This window comes from Python bivittatus, unplaced genomic scaffold (assembly GCF_059951505.1).
Source record: "Python bivittatus isolate LINGU-HERP-01145 unplaced genomic scaffold, Pbiv_v1 ctg000980_np1212, whole genome shotgun sequence".
In the NCBI taxonomy this organism is placed as follows: domain Eukaryota; kingdom Metazoa; phylum Chordata; class Lepidosauria; order Squamata; family Pythonidae; genus Python; species Python bivittatus.
The window spans coordinates 47,785,397-47,804,657 of record NW_028277125.1 but is presented as its reverse complement, the minus strand read 5'-3'; the positions used below and the strand labels follow the sequence as shown (position 1 = coordinate 47,804,657).

At 40.4% G+C, this 19,261-nt stretch overlaps 1 protein-coding gene across 2 annotated transcripts in view; it reads left to right on the top strand.

Moving 5' to 3' along the window:
- Positions 1-19,233, top strand: part of ITPRIP (inositol 1,4,5-trisphosphate receptor interacting protein) — a 36,450-nt gene extending 17,217 nt beyond the window's left edge. For both annotated transcript variants that reach the window (XM_088132513.1, XM_088132512.1), the window contains one exon: positions 6,136-19,233. In XM_088132513.1, the coding sequence (XP_087988639.1) occupies positions 6,149-7,798 (1,650 nt within the window). In that variant the 5' untranslated portion in view covers positions 6,136-6,148 and the 3' untranslated portion in view covers positions 7,799-19,233. The remainder of the gene's footprint in view (positions 1-6,135) is intronic.
- Positions 19,234-19,261: the final 28 nt, after the last annotated feature.

Below are 19,261 nucleotides of genomic sequence, written 5' to 3'. Positions count from 1 at the left end.
TCTATATGTTTTGGTAAAATGAATTTGGGGTAATGCTGTGTGAGGCAATTAATATAGATTGATAGTCACTTGCAAAATGTTAGCTTACATTCATTGTGTCTCGCAGCTTTACCCCAAAGTCATTTCACCAATAAATGGCTGTGAAAACCTGCCCTCTGATCTTTATTTAAATTATTTAATAATATTTTATTAATTAGACACAGCGCCTCCTCCTGATCACAAGCCACGTGCATTTGGTCAGGTCAGAGACCAGGGTGCCTCAGAGAGGATAGCAGGTTTTCTCATGTCTCTTAAGAGTCTTCTGTATGGCTCCAGTTAGCATTTCAACACCAAAGCCTGGTTGCTGGCTCTGTGCCTTGTTGTATTTGGTTCTCAAAATGCGCATACTGTTCTATTTTTAAAACAGCCCAGAAAAGGAAATCCTGGAGATTGCTTGTGAACAGATAAAGGTGCAGGCTGGCTGCGTAATTTCTGGCTTAGTTTTTTAAATCCTCAATGACACTGGGTGGAGGGAAAGAGATAGATGTCCTTTAAATTATGTATCTCTTTTTTCCTGGATGTCTTATGAAGAATTATCCCAAATCAGAAACAGGTTTTTTTGGTTTGTTTTTCTTTTTTATATATGTTTTATATGTTCAAAGCAAAGGAGGCCTAATTCTTGTTTACATTTATGGATTATATCCCATAATTTGCCCAGGATTTCAAGTTCCTGTATTTGCCAGTACTTCATCTAATTTTTCTCCAAAACAACCGTATGAGGTAGGCTGGGCTGAGAATAGCAAGCAGCCCAGCTCTCTTAGTGAAATTAGGTGGCTGAGAGTGGATCTGAACCTAGATGTCCCCAGACCGAATCCAGAATCAAGAATAGAATAGAATAGAAATCTTTATTGTCATTGTACTACTTGTACAATGAAATTAAATGCCATCCCAGTGCAGCTTTAAAAATATAAAAACCATAGAACACATAAAACACATAACACACATAAAACACAAATAACACAACCTTCACATTCCATATTGCACAACCCCTGATGCTGCATTAATACTGCACTATACGATAGAATTCAGTATAGTTACAGCTCTAGGATAGAAGCTATTCTTCAGCCTATTCGTCCTTGTTTTCATTATCCTGTACTGTCTGCCAGATGGTAATAGTTCAAAAAAAGAATGTCCCGGGTGGGATGGATCCTTAAGAATGTTTTGAGCCTTCTTAAGGCAGCGGGAACTATAAAGTTCTTCCAAAGAGGGGAGAGGGCAACCAACGATCCTCTGGGCAGTGATGGTAACCTTCTGGAGCGCTTTCCTATCTGCCACTGTGCAGTTAGCAAACCATACACAGATGCAGTAGGTTAAAATGCTCTCAATGGTATGGCAGTAGAAGGTCACCAGCAGTTTTTCATTCAGTTATTGTTTCCTGAGAAGTCTCAGGTAGTATAATCTCTGCTGGGCCCTCTTAACCAAGGCTGCAATATGAGCACCCCAGGTCAAGTCCTCCTTTATAGTAACACCCAGAAACTTAAAACTGGCCACCCCTCCACTCGGTCTCCATTGATAACCAGGGGCTGGACATAACTTGCACTAGCTTGGCTGCTGCTTGTATTTAAAAGTACTGTGCCAAGCCAAGCTTGCTACACTGCAGAGTGAAGCGTTCTGCTTCAGAAGGCACATGGCATATATAAAGGTACTGTTATCTGTATAATGCAAGAAGACCTTATAATGCAACATAAGCTAGACAGATGATAGACTTGGGCTCCATTCCAGGCAGCTGAATTTGAACACATAATCTTTTACTTTGTGGTACCCTCTGCTCAAATTTACACACTAATTTCCCGCATCCTCGGACATTTCATACACATTTCTTGTCTTTGTTTTCTAAGCCACCAACTAGCATGCCCCACCCTGGGTCAGTATACTTTTGCTAGTGATCATTTAGAGGTCATTATATGATTGCTAATGGACAACTTCTTCTAACTGTTGTTAAACCTGTTTCAAATTAATAGCCCTGCTCTCTGGCTTCTCTTTATGCTTCAGGCCCCTTCCTGGATCATCGAATTTATGACATTTAGCTCAATCTCCCTTCAAATTCTTCGTCAAAAACTAACTTTTCCCCACCTATTATTATATGAAGATCTGACATATATCATTGCAACAGGTCACATTCATTTTTGTTCCAGTTCTCTCTGCTCATTGTTAAAATGTAGTTTGCAAGCTCCTGCCTGCAGAATTCTGATAACTTAGTTTGGAATAGTCTATGACTCTTCTACAATTTGTGGTTCCTCTAGGAAAATTCAGCCTACCAGTCATATAACAAGTAAATCTGGTTTTCTTACTTCTCAGGAGCTGCAAGAGCAGGTTTATTTAGCCCTTCTTTATATATAGTGGTCTGAATTCTGGTTCCCAGTTGTAGAAATCGTGAATTTCTTCCATAATTTATCCAGTTTGATAGACTGCCTTCCTGTGCTCTTCTGGGAGAAGTCACATGGCATAGAGCAGCCTTCCCCAAACTGGCATCTGGGGCTGCAACTCTGGGAACTGGCCATTCTGGTTGGGGATTCCGAGAATTATTGTTCCAGCACATCCATGTGTGGCAAGTTGGCACAGACTGGGGTAAAGCCAGCCAATAATGGATAACTGCACCAACTCCCAAATGTTCTTTCCATAGTAAACATAGCACTGTTGGAATACAGAGGTGAGACCTATTTGGTAGTGGAAATCTGTAATTTTATTAAGTAAAGAGCTATGCTGCATTTTAATAAGAAATTCATGACTTGATACTGACTCGGTGGAAGATGTCTAAATCTTTGTATGGGTTTGGTGTTGACATTTTTGTTTGTTTGTTATAATTATATCCTGTCTGGTTCCAAGATGGGGAGGACACTTGTCCCCAGAACACAACCCTGTGAAGTAGGTTGAATTGAGAAGCAGTGATCTAGTATGTTACCATAGTCATGGTGGATTTGAACTTTGTGTCCCCAGCCCTAATCCAGCAGCTTAATTATTATATTACACTGGCTCTGTATTCTATCATGTACTCTGATAGTAAATTTGAGGGTATTCTAATAGTAATACTGAAATAAGAGAAGGTGGCAAAGAAGATTATTCATTGTTCTTATTTGCACAGTTGAGGCAACTCCAAAGTAATGGTAATTTCCCTTGAGGGATCTCTTCTGTCTCTCTCAGCTTTGGGGAAGGTAGATTTGGCCACAAGGATATATTTAGCTACTTGTTTAGATAATTGAAACTACAGGTAGTCTTTGACAGTTGGGACTGGAACTTCTGTCACTCAACAATAAGGTTGTTAAGTGAAATACGCCTGATTTTACAACCTTTTTTGCTGTGGTTGTTAAGTGAATCATGCCATTGTTAAGCAAATCCAGCTTCCCCCATTGACTTTGCTTGTCAGAAACCCCCCTGGGAAGGTTGCAAATGGCGATTGTGTGACCCCAGGACACTGCGACTGTTGTAAATACATACTGGTTGCCAAGTGTCTGAATTTTAATAACATGACCATGGGGATGCTGGGATGGTTGTAAGTGCAAGGACTGGTTGTAAGTCACTTTTTTCAGCACCATTGTAACTTTGAATGGTTGTTAAATGAATGGTCGTAAGTCAAGGACTACCTGTACTAAACCACGTGTTTGTGAAGCCATCCTTGAAAAAAAACAAAAAAACATCAGCTATAGCAAGATACAGTGACTAGGCTCTTGTCTGAGATGCACTGCAGAGTCCTGAATTCAACTTTGTTTCTAAGACCAATTCCTAGGCCACTTTTGACCTGTAGAGGTATACCCCAAAAGTGATCAAACCTTTTAACCAGGAAAACTACTCTGGTTACAATATCAGGAATTATATGAATTCACACATGTATCTGTGCCACAGTCTCTTTCACACAGAGTACATCTGAGGACAGTAGAACTACGATTTAAAGATTACTATTTTCCTATCATTAAGAGCTGGCAGGAAGCAGCCAGCTATCTGTTTTCTGTTGGCAGCTGGAAAACAAGCAGGTCTTCCCACAGTTCTGTTGATCACACCTAGGCCACATTTGCCCATTCATGCTATAGTCACAGTTTGACAAACTGACAGCTTTTAGTATGTGCTGTTCTTGTTACTAACGAGCAATCACTATATAATGGAAATTATCTTGGATCTGAATATGATGCTTGATCAGTAGCCTCTGGAGATGTAGTTCTCTCAACCAAGTCACCTCCAGATTGGAATATTGAAGAGTATCCGGAAGCTTCAGCTGGTACAGAATGCAACAGCGCAGGCAGTTATGTGTGCTTCCAGAACAGCACATGTCACACCTCTGCTCCACGAGCTGCATTGGTTGCCATTTTGATTCTGGGTCCAATTCAAGGTGCTGGTTTTAACCTTTAAAGCCCTTCATGGCATGAGGCCAGGTTATCTGAGGGACCGCTTCTCCCCAATTACATCAGCCCATCCCATTAGATCCGGCAGAGAAGGCATGCTTCGAGTACCATCTGCCAGGGACTTACATTTGGTGGGCCCCAGGAGGTGGGCTTTCTCTACCATGGCGCCTGCCTTATGGAACATTTGCCCCACAAAGTCTAGTAGGTTAGCCCCATCCCTGTTGGTGCTTATGTTGCTAGGCTTGGGGGACCCAGGAAACCAATAACATCTTAAGGTGGCTTCATTGCTGATTATTGTTATATTCTCTCTCTCTCCATTCCTGTGGTTTGTATATCTTACTTTTTAATACAAACTTTTAATAATGATTGTATTTATTTTTTATAATGATTGTATTCATATAATTGTTTTTTATTTGTTGTAAGCTGTGCAGAGTCACTTCTTGTGAGATGGGTGGCTATACAGATTTTATATATAGATATATAGATATACACACACATACATACTTATGTACATACATACACACATGTACAAACCCAGGTTACACATCTGTATGTCATATGCTTGTAAATAAAGGAAACTTGTACTACCATGGCCCTCTCTTGTTGCCATGGAAATACTGTAACTACCACATCAAGGTTGCATTTAAGAGTGAATAACTCAGAACCAAGAAAGTTAAGACCCTACATATTTATTTAATTTATAGGCCACCCAGAGTCAGCAATGCAATACCTCCAGATCCAAGGGCCCAACAGACATAGCCACTTGGTCTTAATTGAGTTGTTTCTCCCCATCCAGAATCACACAGCCTCCAGGCACTGGGCCAGGACTTTGACTGCATCACTCAGCTGGCCAGGGGTCAAGATATACTACTGGATATCATCTACATATTGATGATGCCTGACCCCAAAGCAGCAGATAACCTCACCCAGCAGTTTCATGTAGATGTTAAATAGAACAGGAGAGAGGTCAAGCTCTGAGGCACCCCACAAGTGAGGGACTATGGCCATGATCTCCCCCCACTTGTCAACCTGGATTGAAACTGGCCACAGAGAAAGGAGGGGAACCACCATAAAACAGTGCTTCCCACCTCCAAGCCCTGAAGCCAATCCAAAAAAATATCATGATTGACAGTATCGAAAGCCCGGACACACCAACCCCATCCCAGCTCTACCCCAGGTCATCAACAAGCACTTCAATGCCATCTCCATCCAAAACCCCATCATCAAACCATCTGAAATGGGTCCAAATAATCCGCTTCCTCTGGGAAGGCAGCTCCCTCCATAAAATCAGAACAAGGATAGTCAACAGATTAAGTATCCTGCGCCAGATAGAAACCTACCCAGCCTGCCATCATCCAGGTATTCTAGAACTAAAGCTCAAAAATTCCCAGCTACCAATTCTGGAGATGCCGTCCTAACACGTTTACAGGGAGCAGGCAAATGAAGATTGCTATAGGGCCTCAGCAATGTCACTTCCTGTTATCCAGAGGGGGGGGAGAGAGAGATTCATATTCCAATAGCAGATAATATATGTAGCTCAGGGTTGAACTGTGGAGTCCTTGGTGCTCTCTGAGCTTGGTTGTTTGTTTGCAGACATTTCATTACCTGAGTAGGTAACATCAGTGCACTGCATCAGGGCACTGATAATGTTACCTAGGCAGGTAATGAAACCTCTGCAAGCAAACAACCAAGCTCAGAGAGCACCAAGGACTCCATATATATTATTAGCAAGGCTGACTGTATTTCTTTGTCTCTCTCACAGGTAAGATTTTACTATGCCAGCAGGATTCTTCCGGGTGTGCTTGGTGGTAATCACAGCAATTATCAACCATCCACTCCTCTTCCCAAAGGAAAATGTCACAGTTTTTGAAAACGCAGAGGAACTCATCAAAAAGATGAAAGAGCGTGAGGAGAACCTGAGGTTAGAGCAGCTGAAACTGGAGCAAGAGTTAGAAGCACAAGAAGTTTCACTAGATTCTTCAGAGGAAAAGACTGGGCCAGAAAAACAGCATGACCATGATTCACTTTCTTGGAATTTCTGGACTGCTTTGTCCATGATAGTCTTCCTTCTGATTGAATTCTGGAGGCAGGATTACCAGGAAGGGAACTGGCAAGATTATACCAATGAAGATGATGAAATTAATGTCCTGGGAAAAACATTCAAGGGTTTTATCCTACCAGACAAAGTCACATTGGTCAGTTTTTATGAAAGATGCCTCCAGAATGTGACAAGTGATATTGCTAGGAACCGAGAACTTGTGGAAGGCTTTGCAGATGACTTGTTAGAAGCTTTGAGAAGTGTGTGTAACCGAGATACTGACATGGAAGTGGAGGAGTCTATAGGAGTTGGGAGCATGTATGAAAACTGGAGAGCTTACAAGCCTTTCACTTGTGATTTCATTGTCCCCTTTACTCCTCCAGAGCCGTACTGTTTCCAGTTTGAGACCTGGTGTTCAGGAGAGTCTGTTCCATCAGACAAAGAAAGTTGTGGTATGATAAAGATCCTCCGGGCAGATGAGAACTCATCAAGTTGTATCTGTGGTAAAACTAAGCTGGGGGAAGATTTACTGTGTCTGCTTCATAGCAGAGTGAATCAATCTAAGCAGAATAGCCATATGGAAGATCTCCTTTGCTTCAAAGACACTCAATATCTTGACTCTGACCAGGTTATGACATGGTTCCAGATTGCACTTACCAAGGGATGGAATAAAATTGCACACAAGTATGAGTTCAGTCTTATTTTCAATCACCTGGATACTCCTGGGGCCCTGAAAATCAAGTTCAGGTCTGGAAAGACCATCACATTCAACCTCAGGCCTGTGGTACAATATGCAGATTCTGATGTATATTTTATCTCTCACTTTCCATTCAACAGCTTGGCAGAGAGTTTCACTAGCAGCACTCACTGGTTTCTCACCTTTACTGTGTATGAGAAGAGATATATCCAGTTTATTTCCAAAACTTTGCCTGCTAATCCTTGCCACCTCAGTTGCCTCCAGATTCTGTCTTTCCTTCATGGAAAGCAGTGCAGTCTAACAGAACCAAGTAGCCTGACAAACTATCATTTGAAAACAGTAATGCTGCATTTGCTACAGATCCATCCTAGTTCAGCTTGGGCTTCTGACTGTCTAGAGGCCAGGCTGCAAGATGTACTCAACTTTTTGGAGAAAAGCTTGCAAGAAAAAAGGCTTTACCACTTTTTCATTGGAAACAGGAATCTGCCACAGGAACTGGGTGTACCAGTGGAGTTCCGAAAGGCAGAACCACTGAACCTTTTCCGCCCCTTTGTACTGCAACGAAGTAATTACAGAAAAACTATGGACATGTTCCACGAGATGCTTAAAAATACATCAGCTTTAATTAATGAATATACCATGCATGTTCCAAATGGACGGGCAACTCCATTAAATAAGGAACTTCTGTGACAGCTACTTCTCTGATAGTTACCATATATGCAGACCTCCCCATGGGAGACAACTGATACATGCTGTAGAATTTACAGATGGCTCTATAGCAATACCATTCTCTTTTCTTTCCAATGATATTGGCTGATATTTATGCTGTCTTTAATGTTTTTACCACTGTATATCTCTTTGTTATAATGAATTTAAGCAAGGAAGAAGCATCTTAATTTATTTATTATATTACAGTTCTTAGAATATAGTGGAATCTCTGTTAATTATTGCTGCTGTTGTTGCAAAGTACAGGAACCAGTTCAGGAACATTGGCATGAAACTCTACTATCAGGAATTCTTTAATGTAATTCTAAGTCAGTTTAAATATACAGTACTGTACAAAGTTTTAGGCAGTTGTGAAAAAAAGCTGTAAAGGATGCTTTCAAAAATATATATTGTAATTGTTTATGTTTATCAATTTACAAAAAGCAGAGTGCGCAAACATAAGAGAAATTCAAATCAAATCAATATTTGGTGCGACCACGCTTTGCCTTCAAAACAGCATCAATTTTTCTAGGTACACTTGCACACAGTTTTTGAAGGAACTCAGCAGGTAGGTTGTTCCAAACATCTTGGAGAAATAACCACAGATCTCCTGTGGGTGTAGGCTGCCTCAAATCCTTCTGTCTCTTCATGTAATCCCAGACAGACTCGATGATGTTGACATCAGGGCTCTGTGGGGGCCAAACCATCACTTCCAGGACTCCTTGTTCTTCTTTACGCTGAAGATAGTTCTTAATGACATTGGCTGTATGTTTGGGGTCATTGTCCTGCTGCAGAATAAATTTGGGGCCAATCACATGCCTCCCTGATGGTATGGCATGATGGATAAGTATCTGCCTGTATTTCTCAGCATTGAGGACACCATTGATCCTGACCAAATCTCCAACTCCATTTGCAGAAATGCAGCCCCAAACCTGCAAGGAACCTCCACCATGCTTCACTGTTGCCTGCAGACATTCATTATACCACTTTCCAGCCCTTCAGCAAACAAACTGCCTCCTGCTACAGCCAAATATTTCAAATTTGGACTCATCAGTCCAGAGCACCTGCTGCCATTTTTCTTTACCCCAGTTCCTGTGTTTTCATGCATAGTTGAGTTGCTTAGCTTGGTTTCCACATCGGAGGTATGGCTTTTTGGGCGCAATTCTTCCATGAAGACCACTGCTGGCCAGACTTCTCCAGACAGTAGATGGGTGTACCTGAGTCCCACTCATTTCCCCCAGTCCTGTGCTGATGGCACTGCTGGACATCTTCCAATGTCGAAGGGAAGTAAGCATGATGTGTCTTTCATCTGCTGCATTAAGTTTCCTTGGCCGACCACTGCGTCTACAGTCCTCAGCGTTGCCCGTTACTTTGTGCTTCTTCAAAAGAGCTTGAACACATCTTGAAACCCCAGTCTCCTTTGAAATTTTTGTCTGGGAGAGACCTTGCTGATGCAATGTAACTACCTTGTGTCTTGTTGCTGTGCTCAGTCTTGCCATGGTGAATGACCTGTGACCTGAAACTCTCTTCCACAACCTCCTTAGTAGCCAAGTTTGGCTGTTCTTCACCCAGTTTTAAGCCTACACAGCTGTTTCTGTTTCAGTTAATGACTGTGTTTCAACCTACATATGAAATTGATGATCATTAGCACCTGCTTGGTATAATTGGTTAATCATACACCTGACTCTAATCCTACAAGATCCCTGACTTTGTGCAAGTATACAAAGTCTGCAAGTGTAAGAATTGATGCTGGTTTGAAGCCAAAGGGTAGTCACACCAAATATTGATTTGATTTAGCTTTTTCTTCTGTTCCTTCACTTTGCATTTTGTAAAGTGATAAACAATTACAATATATATTTTTGAAAGCGTTCTTAGTTTACAGCATTTTTTCACACCTGCCTAAAGCTTTTGCACAGTACTGTGTGTGTGTGTGTATCAAAACATGGTTCAATATAACTGCATTTGACACTGCAATTCCAAATCATGTCTTTTTAGAAGCAGATCCTACTGAATTTGGTACAGCTTACTTTTAAGGGATCTCAGCTTCAATAGTTTTGACATATTTGCACTCAGAAACTCTTAAGCAGATCCAAGTTTCTGTCCATCTTCACTGAGGTTATTCATACCTGTAAATCAAGGAATAATCCCCAAATCCATGAAATGATGCAAATCCAGGCTCTTGGGCACCCTTTCTGCATTTCATTGAATATTACTTCTTCCATGATTGGCACTTCATCAAAATACCTTCTCAAACGTTCTCTCCAATTGCTTTCTTAATTTCCCTCAAAAATATAGCTTGAAAGAACAAAAGCTGACAATTCCCAGATGCAGTTAAATTTTAAAACTGGCCAAAATCATTTGGGGCTTTGTAGTTGAGTTTACAGTGCAGTGTACAAACTAGATTTTTGTTTTGTCAAAAGCAGAAACTGTAGCAACAGGCAAAGAATATCTTATTTTTGAGCCTTGCCAGGGTTATTATTGGCCAAAGGCTTTTAAGGCAGCACTGCCACTTGGAAGAGGGGACTTGCTATTTGACTTTGTGCTCTCTGGACTGCATTGCTTCCCCCCTTTTTCTTAGTTAAGAGGCTTGCTTTGCCACTCTCTGTTCCAGTGGGAATTGCTAATTGTCAGAGGGAATAAGTTTTCTACCATAGTGGCCAACTTGCTATTTTTGTGTAGCAAACCTCAGTGAATAGTCTGAAGTGAAGACTGCTTAGAAACCAAATCTACATAGGATTGAATTAGAAATAGGCAAGGTCACTCACCTGTTTATTAAAGTCTCATTTAAAACTTACCTGCAGGCCAGTTCTAGCCAACTATTATTATTATTATCATCCCTTTTTTATATATATAACTCAAGGTGGTGAACTTACCTAATGCTCCTGCCTCCTATTTTCCCCACAACAGCAACCCCTTGAGGTGGATGGGGCTGAAAGAGAGTGACTGGCCCAAAGTCACCCAGCCAGCTTTCATGCCTAAGGCAGGCCTAGAACTCACCGTCTCCTGATTTCTAGGCCAGCACTGTAACTACTACACCAAAGTGGCTCTCTAGACCCTCTCCATCATATGCTCATGCCTGCAACCAAGTATATGCATGTATTAACACCTGCATCAGTGACTGGCAGAAGGGATAGAGAACATTCTGATACAACACAGACAAACCTTAAACCATTTGTATTACTTCTAATTCTTTTAGCTGTACCTATGCATACATCTGAATGCATAGTTTTGTAGTGACAAGAATCATTCCTGCACTGAGTAGCAGATCAGACTCAATAACTTAAATGACCCCTTCAGGCCTAATTCTACAGCAGCTATATGGATAGGGCAGTTCTTTATTTGCATATTCATTTCCAATTTTTATAAAGTCCATATTTCAATTCATTCAGTGCTTCTTTTTACTAATAGAAATATTTAAATCATTCCTGATCTGATTAACAGCATTTAGATAAAACTGAATAATGTTGCTATATAAACTTTTTATGTGCTCTTGGAACACAATGGGCCCTTGCTTGAATGGATCTTGACTGGTTAAAATTCTGTTGCTATTTGCATCATTACCCAAATAAGACAGTTTATATCATTTGATTGATGCCATTATGCTAATGACATAATTTTCACTAAAATGAAGTAGGGGGCTTTCAGGAATAATGAACACCTGCCACTGGTCATTCTGTTAAATTTGTTTTGACCGTACAGTATACATTTGTGGCCACCACACTTCAAAAAGTTTTTACAAAGGTGAAGAAGATACAGAAAAGGGACACCACCAAGTGATGACATTACTGGAGCCCTGTAAGAAAAGGTCCCTTGTGGCTTGAAAAAAAAGGCAAAAACAGAAGAACTTTATAAAGGAATATAAAATTATGCAAGCTGTGTCCTATAATACTAACAGATTCAGGAAAACATTTCATATGACTCTTATTTAAGCTATGGAATTCTCTGTCATAAGTTACATTGATAGCAACTACTGTGGAAACATTCCAAAAGATCTAGCAATAAAAAATAAATTCTAGTTCTGATCAATAGGTTGGCTACAGATTTTACTGGAAACAGCTTCCTGATATATATCTGATCTGTTCACCTCATTATATATATCTGATCCATCCGCCCCCTTATAAATAGCTACTCTTTCACTGCAAAAAGGCCATGGCCGTTTGCTAAGGCTGTTGCTTAGCTTGAGAATGAAAGGTGAGCAACTCCAGTCCCCAAAAGAAAATAGTATGGCAAGCTCATTAAATAGATATAAAGTGGGGGGGTTGGCACATAGTAGGAACATAATTCATTTTTTAAAGAAAATTCTATAATGTAAATCCCAAAGAGAATGGAAGAAAGTTACAAACTTTTTGTCTGCATTGAAGACCGTGGCTCTGGAAAATTGGGCTTTGCCAAAAACACTGGAAATCCTTGGTGCCATAAAAAATGGTATCTAACCAGAATGCCTATCTTCTCATAGCATTCTTTTGGCAGGCAGCTTCTTCACTTAAAAAATTAATGATTCTTCTATTCATGTCAACATGCTGTATAACTGATTCCTTGTGAAATACAGGCTCCACTTAATAGACCTATTAAACAGTCCTCTGTGACTCCAGTTATTTTAAGTAATTACATGGTGGAAGTGGAAAATACCTCTCATCTTTCCCTGTCAGCACGATTTCTAATTTTGTCACAGTCTTGTAACAAGTCTCTCAGGAGAAACAAAATATTGATGTAAAAAATCCACATGAGTTCCTTTCTTTAGGGTATTATTGAACATCTGTGAGAAGCTTTATTAAAGTTTCAGTAAGAGATACAGTTTTAAAAACTTCCTCTAATTTTAATTTGCCTATTCAAAAGTCACACTATAAGAAAGCAAGCCTGAATAAACAGAAAAAACAGAAAAGTGGTTCAGCAAATGTACATACAAAGGCTCTCTTTAAAGATGTCATGTCATTTTAAGCCATAAGCCATGGTCTACAATCTACATTACTTGGTACACATAACCCAAAACCAAACTATAGCTCACTCGTAGAACCAATGTTCCTTCTAATTTCTGGCATGCCATATACAGGGGAAAAAAATGGTTTTGTGCAGCTTTTCCCAAACTGAGTACAAATTTGGGTGCTACAATATAAATATACAAGTAAATTGCAAATGCCTGTAATAGCAACATGTTAAAATGTTCATATGTTTCTAGATTAAAGTATAGAAACTAACTATACACATGTAAAATAGCATGTAACATACAAACTTAAAAGTTGGGCCTTCAAGTCATTTTTGACTGTTGACAACTGCCCCCTGCAGTTTTCTTGGCAACATTTTCAGAAGTGGCTTACCAGTGCCTTCTTCCTAGGGCTGAGAGAGAGGGAGGTACCTAAGGCAGGACTAGAACTCAGTCTCCCAGTTTCTAGCCTGATTCCTTAACCGCTACACCACACTGGCTGTACATGTACATGTTTATGGATTATAAACTCATTAATCACTGGTAACTAATAATTGCAATCAAATATGTCCTTCAGACACTCACTCGCACCCTGGTTACTTGATAGCTTGACTGTTGCAATGTGCTCTTTGTGGGACTGCTCCTGAAGACCACCCAGAAGCTTCAGCTGGTCCAGAATGCATTGGCACAGATAGGGATGGGCATGCCTCAGTATGCCCATGTAACACCTTTGCTTTGTGAGCTGCACTGGTTGCCACTTTGTTTCTGGGTGCAATGCAATGTGCTGGTTGTTATCTATGAAGCCCTACGTGGCATAGGGCCTGATTACTTGAGGGACTAGCTGTCTCCCATAGTATCTGCCTGGCTGATTCAATCTGATAGGGTTGGCATGCTCTGGGTTCCTTCAATTAAACAGTGCCATTTTTTGGGACCCCAGAAGTGCACCTCTGTAACAGCACCTGCCCTCTACAATGAGGTTTCCCCCAAGATCCAGATAGCCCCCACACTACTGGTGCTTGAAGGGGTTTGAAGATGTAGCTGTTCTCCCAGGCCTTTAGAGGTAAGTGAAGCCCCCTTGGATTCTTTTCCATTCCAGTCTGGTTCTGTCATCTTGCTATATTTATCTATTATTTTTATTTTTGATTGTATTTTTTAAAATGTTTTTTTACTTGTGAGCCACCTAGCGTTGTTGGGAGTCATGTGGCATACAAGTTTAATAACAAATATTTTGTAAACATTTAAACAAAAAAATTTTTTTTGGAATTTGATATTGTGATGAAACGGTTTAAGAGAAACATTACACAAAAAAGCCCTTAGCGTCCCCCTTTCATTTTTTTCCCCATTCTTTTTTGGATGTTTGATAAACATTAAAAATTGAAATGTTTATAAAGTTAACAACGATCATGGACCTTCTGCTGCCCAAAACTCAACAGATATTAAATCTTTTTTGGATGGAGGAGGGGACGCTCCTTTGTGCACAGGAGGCTCTGAGGCCACACCAGTTGTGTCTCCAGCTGGGCATGATCCAGAGCAGGATGGCTGCCTGCAGCCCTGGGCAAAAGGTACCTTCCCCAGGAGCTCCTGCTCAAGTCTGTCCCACAGCAGCACTGAGTGACCTGCACTGCTTGACTTAAGCCGAGATGGTGGCATGTGCAGGACTCCTCACAAGTTGCAACTTGCAAGCCTGGAGTTTTATGATGCCTAAATGTATTATTATTTTGAGGTAATTTAATTTTGTGTGCACTTGATTTTTTGTACCATGTGTGCAGGTTTGAGAGTAGAGGGAACATATAAGGTACACTTTGCATATAGAAAGTCCCAGGTTCATTCTTAGCATCTCCAAAGAGTTATTAAAACTCCTGCCTGAAATGCCAAGAACCCCTGCCAGGCAGAGCAGTGGCCTGATAAAAATACAGCTTCTCTTTTTAAGTTTTTAAATCATCAACAGGCTTGTCATATAATAAAAAGTACACCTAATGAAATGGTCTCTTTAGGGTTCTCAGCACCACACCTTACCCCTCCCCCTGGCAAACTTCCCACATTGCAGGCTGTAACAAGCTCATAAAACATGTCTGAACAGTCATACAAGGTAGTCCCAAAGTGCTTTCTCCCTTGATGTGGGCTTCAGTGAATTGATTTTGACTTAATGCTTTCAGACTCCATTTAAATGTATCTATTACTGACTTAGTTGTTGCTACTTCATAGTTCCTTCCAAGGCAAACACATGACTAGCTTTAATTTTATAGAGATTAAAAGTCGCTTTTAATTTATACAAAATGCCCATTCATTCAGCTCAGATTTGTCTACACTGAGGTGGGCAGATCTGGGGCTTGCAGGATCTACAATTTTTTTTTCTGGCATCCCAGGAGCTACAGCTGGGGCCTGATGCCAAGAAACGCATTAAGTATTAAAGAATTTAGAGTGTAAGAAAAGGATTGGTACAAAAGGAAAAGTGACCACCTTCCTTGGCCCCATTCCATAGCATGGTGTCGAACCAAGTAAAGATGATGTGACAAGCTCTGATATACAATTGCATGCATGAGTATAAGCAAATCATACCCTTCACTGAAACCCTAAGTAAACAGGAGTTGATACAATCTCTCCATACTACAAGTTAAACATTTCATGCAGCAAATCTGAATTCATACTTACAATTTACATGCAATTGTGTATGAATTTAAAATAAGAAAACAATAGCAGGCACAGAAGTTTGGCCAGCTGATTTAATCTTTTTTTTTTTTTTTCTTAAGAGTAAAGTTAATAAGCCCTTGGAATGTGATTGACTCATTAGATTTAAATTACCCAGGCAAGACAATTCCATAAGTGAAAAAAATAGGCTCTCGGGTTGTATTGATCTTTCTACTTTCAGCAACCATGGGCAGCTCTGTGCCTTAGCATTTGAAAGTAAAGATAATGCACTCTTACAAAGCAGGGGAATATTATTTTTAAAAATCTGTAACTTTTCCAGGTAACATTTGCAGCTGTGAGAAGCATTAAAAAATGGAAATTACATGGAATTGTTGAAGTCAAGACATGATGTCAAATATCAAGAAAAATCTCTGCTACAACCTCCCCCCAGTAGGTCAGATCTGCATTACAGAACTCACAAATCACTGCAAATTTAGCTGGCATTGGAATATTGGTCCAGACTACAGTACAATATGGCTTATATAACCACAATCTGCAATCTGTGATAATTGTCAAAAGGAAATCTTTTCTCCAAACTTCTTACATACATAGTCCATGTATGTAAAATAAAACCTTGATAAACCTGAAATGTTTTAGACATTAGAAGCACTTTCCACTGATAAACCAAAATTAAACTGTATTGTCGAAGGCTTTCAGGGCCGGCATACGATGGCTGGTGTGGGTCTTCCGGGCTGTGTGGCCGTGTTCTTGAAGTTTTGTTTCCTAACGTTTCGCCAGCACCTGTGACCGGCATCTTCAGAGTGCAGGAACACAGACAGGAGCAGTTCTCTCTGTGCCCAGGGTGATGTGGCCCTTTTTGTGGGTATTTATAGAGACCTGGGGGGGGGGGAAGGGGGGGTTGGGTTACCGAGTGGCTGCTTGTTTTGGTGTCAGAATCTGTGTGTATCTTCCTGGGGATTAGGCAGGGTTTTTTCTTCTATTGAATTGTTAACGAGGGGCTGCTGGGGGTGATTAGCAAGTTCATTGTGTGAACTGTTCACATGTCCTGGTGGTTGAGCTGAGTTCATTGACCTTTTGCAGGCTGTATTTTTCAGGATTGGTAGCCAGGTTTTGTTGATTTTTAGACTCTCCTCTTTTTTATTGAAACTGTGCTGGTGTTTGTGAATCTCAATGGCTTCCCGGTATAGCCTGGTATAGTGGCTGTTGGGATTGTCCAGTATCTCTGTGTTTTCAAATAGGATTTTGTGTCCAGTGTGCTTGAGAGCATGTTCAGCTACTGCAGATTTTTCTGGTTGCTGTAGTCTGCAGTGTCTTTCATGTTCTTTTATCCTGGTATGGATGCTGCGTTTTGTGGTCCCGATGTATACTTGCCCGCAACTGCATGGTATGCGGTATACTCCTGCGGCGGTGAGGGGATCGCTTTTGTCTTTTGCTGATTTTAGCACAAGTGCTGGCGAAACGTTAGGAAACAAAACTTCCAGAACACGGCCACCAGCCTGGAAGACCCACACCAGCCAAAATTAAACTCTTCATTCACAGCCACACAAGATTCATTTGGAGAAAAAAAACAGTGAAACATTTGAAGAAAACCTTCCCAACTGTTAAGCTTCCAGGCAACTCTATTATATTTGGGGTTCTGTGGCAACCAGTGCCACAGTAACTGCTGTCCACGTGACAGCAAAAATGGATTCAACTAAATGTCCCAAAGCCAATGAAGAAGTTGAAAAACAAGTGGATATTTCAGTAGGATTATGATCTGAAACCTACCTAATTATGTAATATTTACAGGAATGAAAGATAAAGATTTTTAAGTCCCCAGACTTGAACATAATTCAAAATCTGGGTGATATCTCAAACATGCAGGGCATGCAAAGAGACCTAAGAATATTTTGGAGCTAGATGAGTTCTGCAAGGAATAGTAAGGAAGAAATACCAGAAGAATAGTTTACTTTTAGCTGGAACAGGAAATGTTTGGAAGCTGGGTTTTTTGCCAAAGGTTGTTTGCTCATGCCGGCACAAAATTTCCTGAGCCAGATGGGGGTATGTGGATTAGAAGAGAACACTGCTTTCAATTTTAACAACTGAAGTACAAAGACACTATCTAGCACTCCAATTTTTACCATGATTTGTCAAGTTTGACTTTAAAGATGGAATGATAAATTTATGGTTGAGACTGACAAAGATAAAGACAAGTTCATCCAAGAGATGGATGGTTGTGTCCTGAGACAGATACAAGCGAATCAAAACCAGAAGTCTGCATTCATAATACTGATCTCAATTTAAGAGCCAGTCAACAGAACCAAATGCTTCTGCTTCGCATATAGTTGCCTTCCCCAATCTCGTTTTATCCCAATATATTAGACTAATATCTCAAACTCCATTCTTCATGATCCATAGCACCAGACGATCTGTACAATAGCCATTTCATGCCTGTTCCAATGGGAGCAAGTGGATGGCACTAACTGATAAATTAACATTCCATTTATTTTTGTTACAAATGTTTTTGAACCAGCAAACTCCTATGAATGCGATAGAGTTGCTCACAAGCAGCTTTAAACTATAAAGAGTCACTTCCTAGGGAGATGGGCAGTGACCAAATTTGAAATATTAATTGAATAAAATAAATACTTGATTTGGGGATAAACAAAGCAGTTTTCTCCTAAAAATAGTTTTTCCAGTGTAAAATCCATTGCTATTTCCCTTACTAACAGTTTTGATGAACAAGCACCTTTATTTTTAAGGATTGATTTTAAAAAAACCACTTTAACTGCTGGATCTGCAGATGATTTCAAAAACAGGTAGCCCTTGCTTAACAACCCTAATTGGGACCAGCAACACCATCACTAAGTGAAGTGGTCATTAAGCGAAACTTCATGTGTTTGCCCTGCTAAGCAACAGCAGTCCCAGCAGCGGTTGTTAAATGAATCACCTGGAGTCATTAAGCGAGACAATATATGACCACAACTTGCAACCTCCTGCCAGCTTCCCCACTGACTGCTTGTCAGGAGGTGTCTGGGAAGGTTGTAAATGGCAATTGGAGGATGCTTAGCCCATCATAAATGCGCAATGGTTACTGAGCACCCAAATTGTGATCACGTGACTGCAGGGATGCTGTGACAGTTGTAAGCATGAGGACCAGTTATAATTCACTTTTTTCAGTGTCGTATCTTCAAACAGTAGCTAAATGAATGGTCGTTAAGTGAGGACTACCTGTAGTCAGTCTTAGCAGTGCTATATTCAGTTTCACTGGCTCTACAGGCAAAACCTAAAACTGAAAACATCTGGGGCACAGTGTGAGAATTACATTTTTCAGTCAGGCAAGACAGGGAATTACATTACTGCTTTTCAGCAGAATATAATCACTGGGTATGAAGTAGTCATGATTCATACCTCTGCCATACTGAAAAGCAGTACGGAAGAACCAAAGTAACTGCCCAGACCAAAACCCTTTTCCCCATCCATATATGGCATCCACATAAATTTGCAAAACTATTTGCAAGATAGTTTTGCAAATTTATATGGATGCCAGCTTGCCCAAATTTCATATCCAGTTGCCTAAATAAGAGAGTACAAAATGGATCTTTTAACTTGGTTTAATCTTTTGACTTCCTGATGCTAGAAATGTGCCAGTGACTTCAGACTCTATTCAGTTCAACAAACCAATACACTGATTGGATATAAATCTACTTTCTATGTTCCTGGAATTCTCCTGCCCCCTCTCCCCCTGCAACTTTGCTTTAAGGACACCCTTCCAGGGAAAATTCTGCACTTGGTCACAGGCATTTAGTTCAGCCAACAGCACAATGTACTAATTTCTAAGCTTGACTCACACAAGCGCATAGTCTGCCATATATCTTTACATGCTGCTGCACATAAAA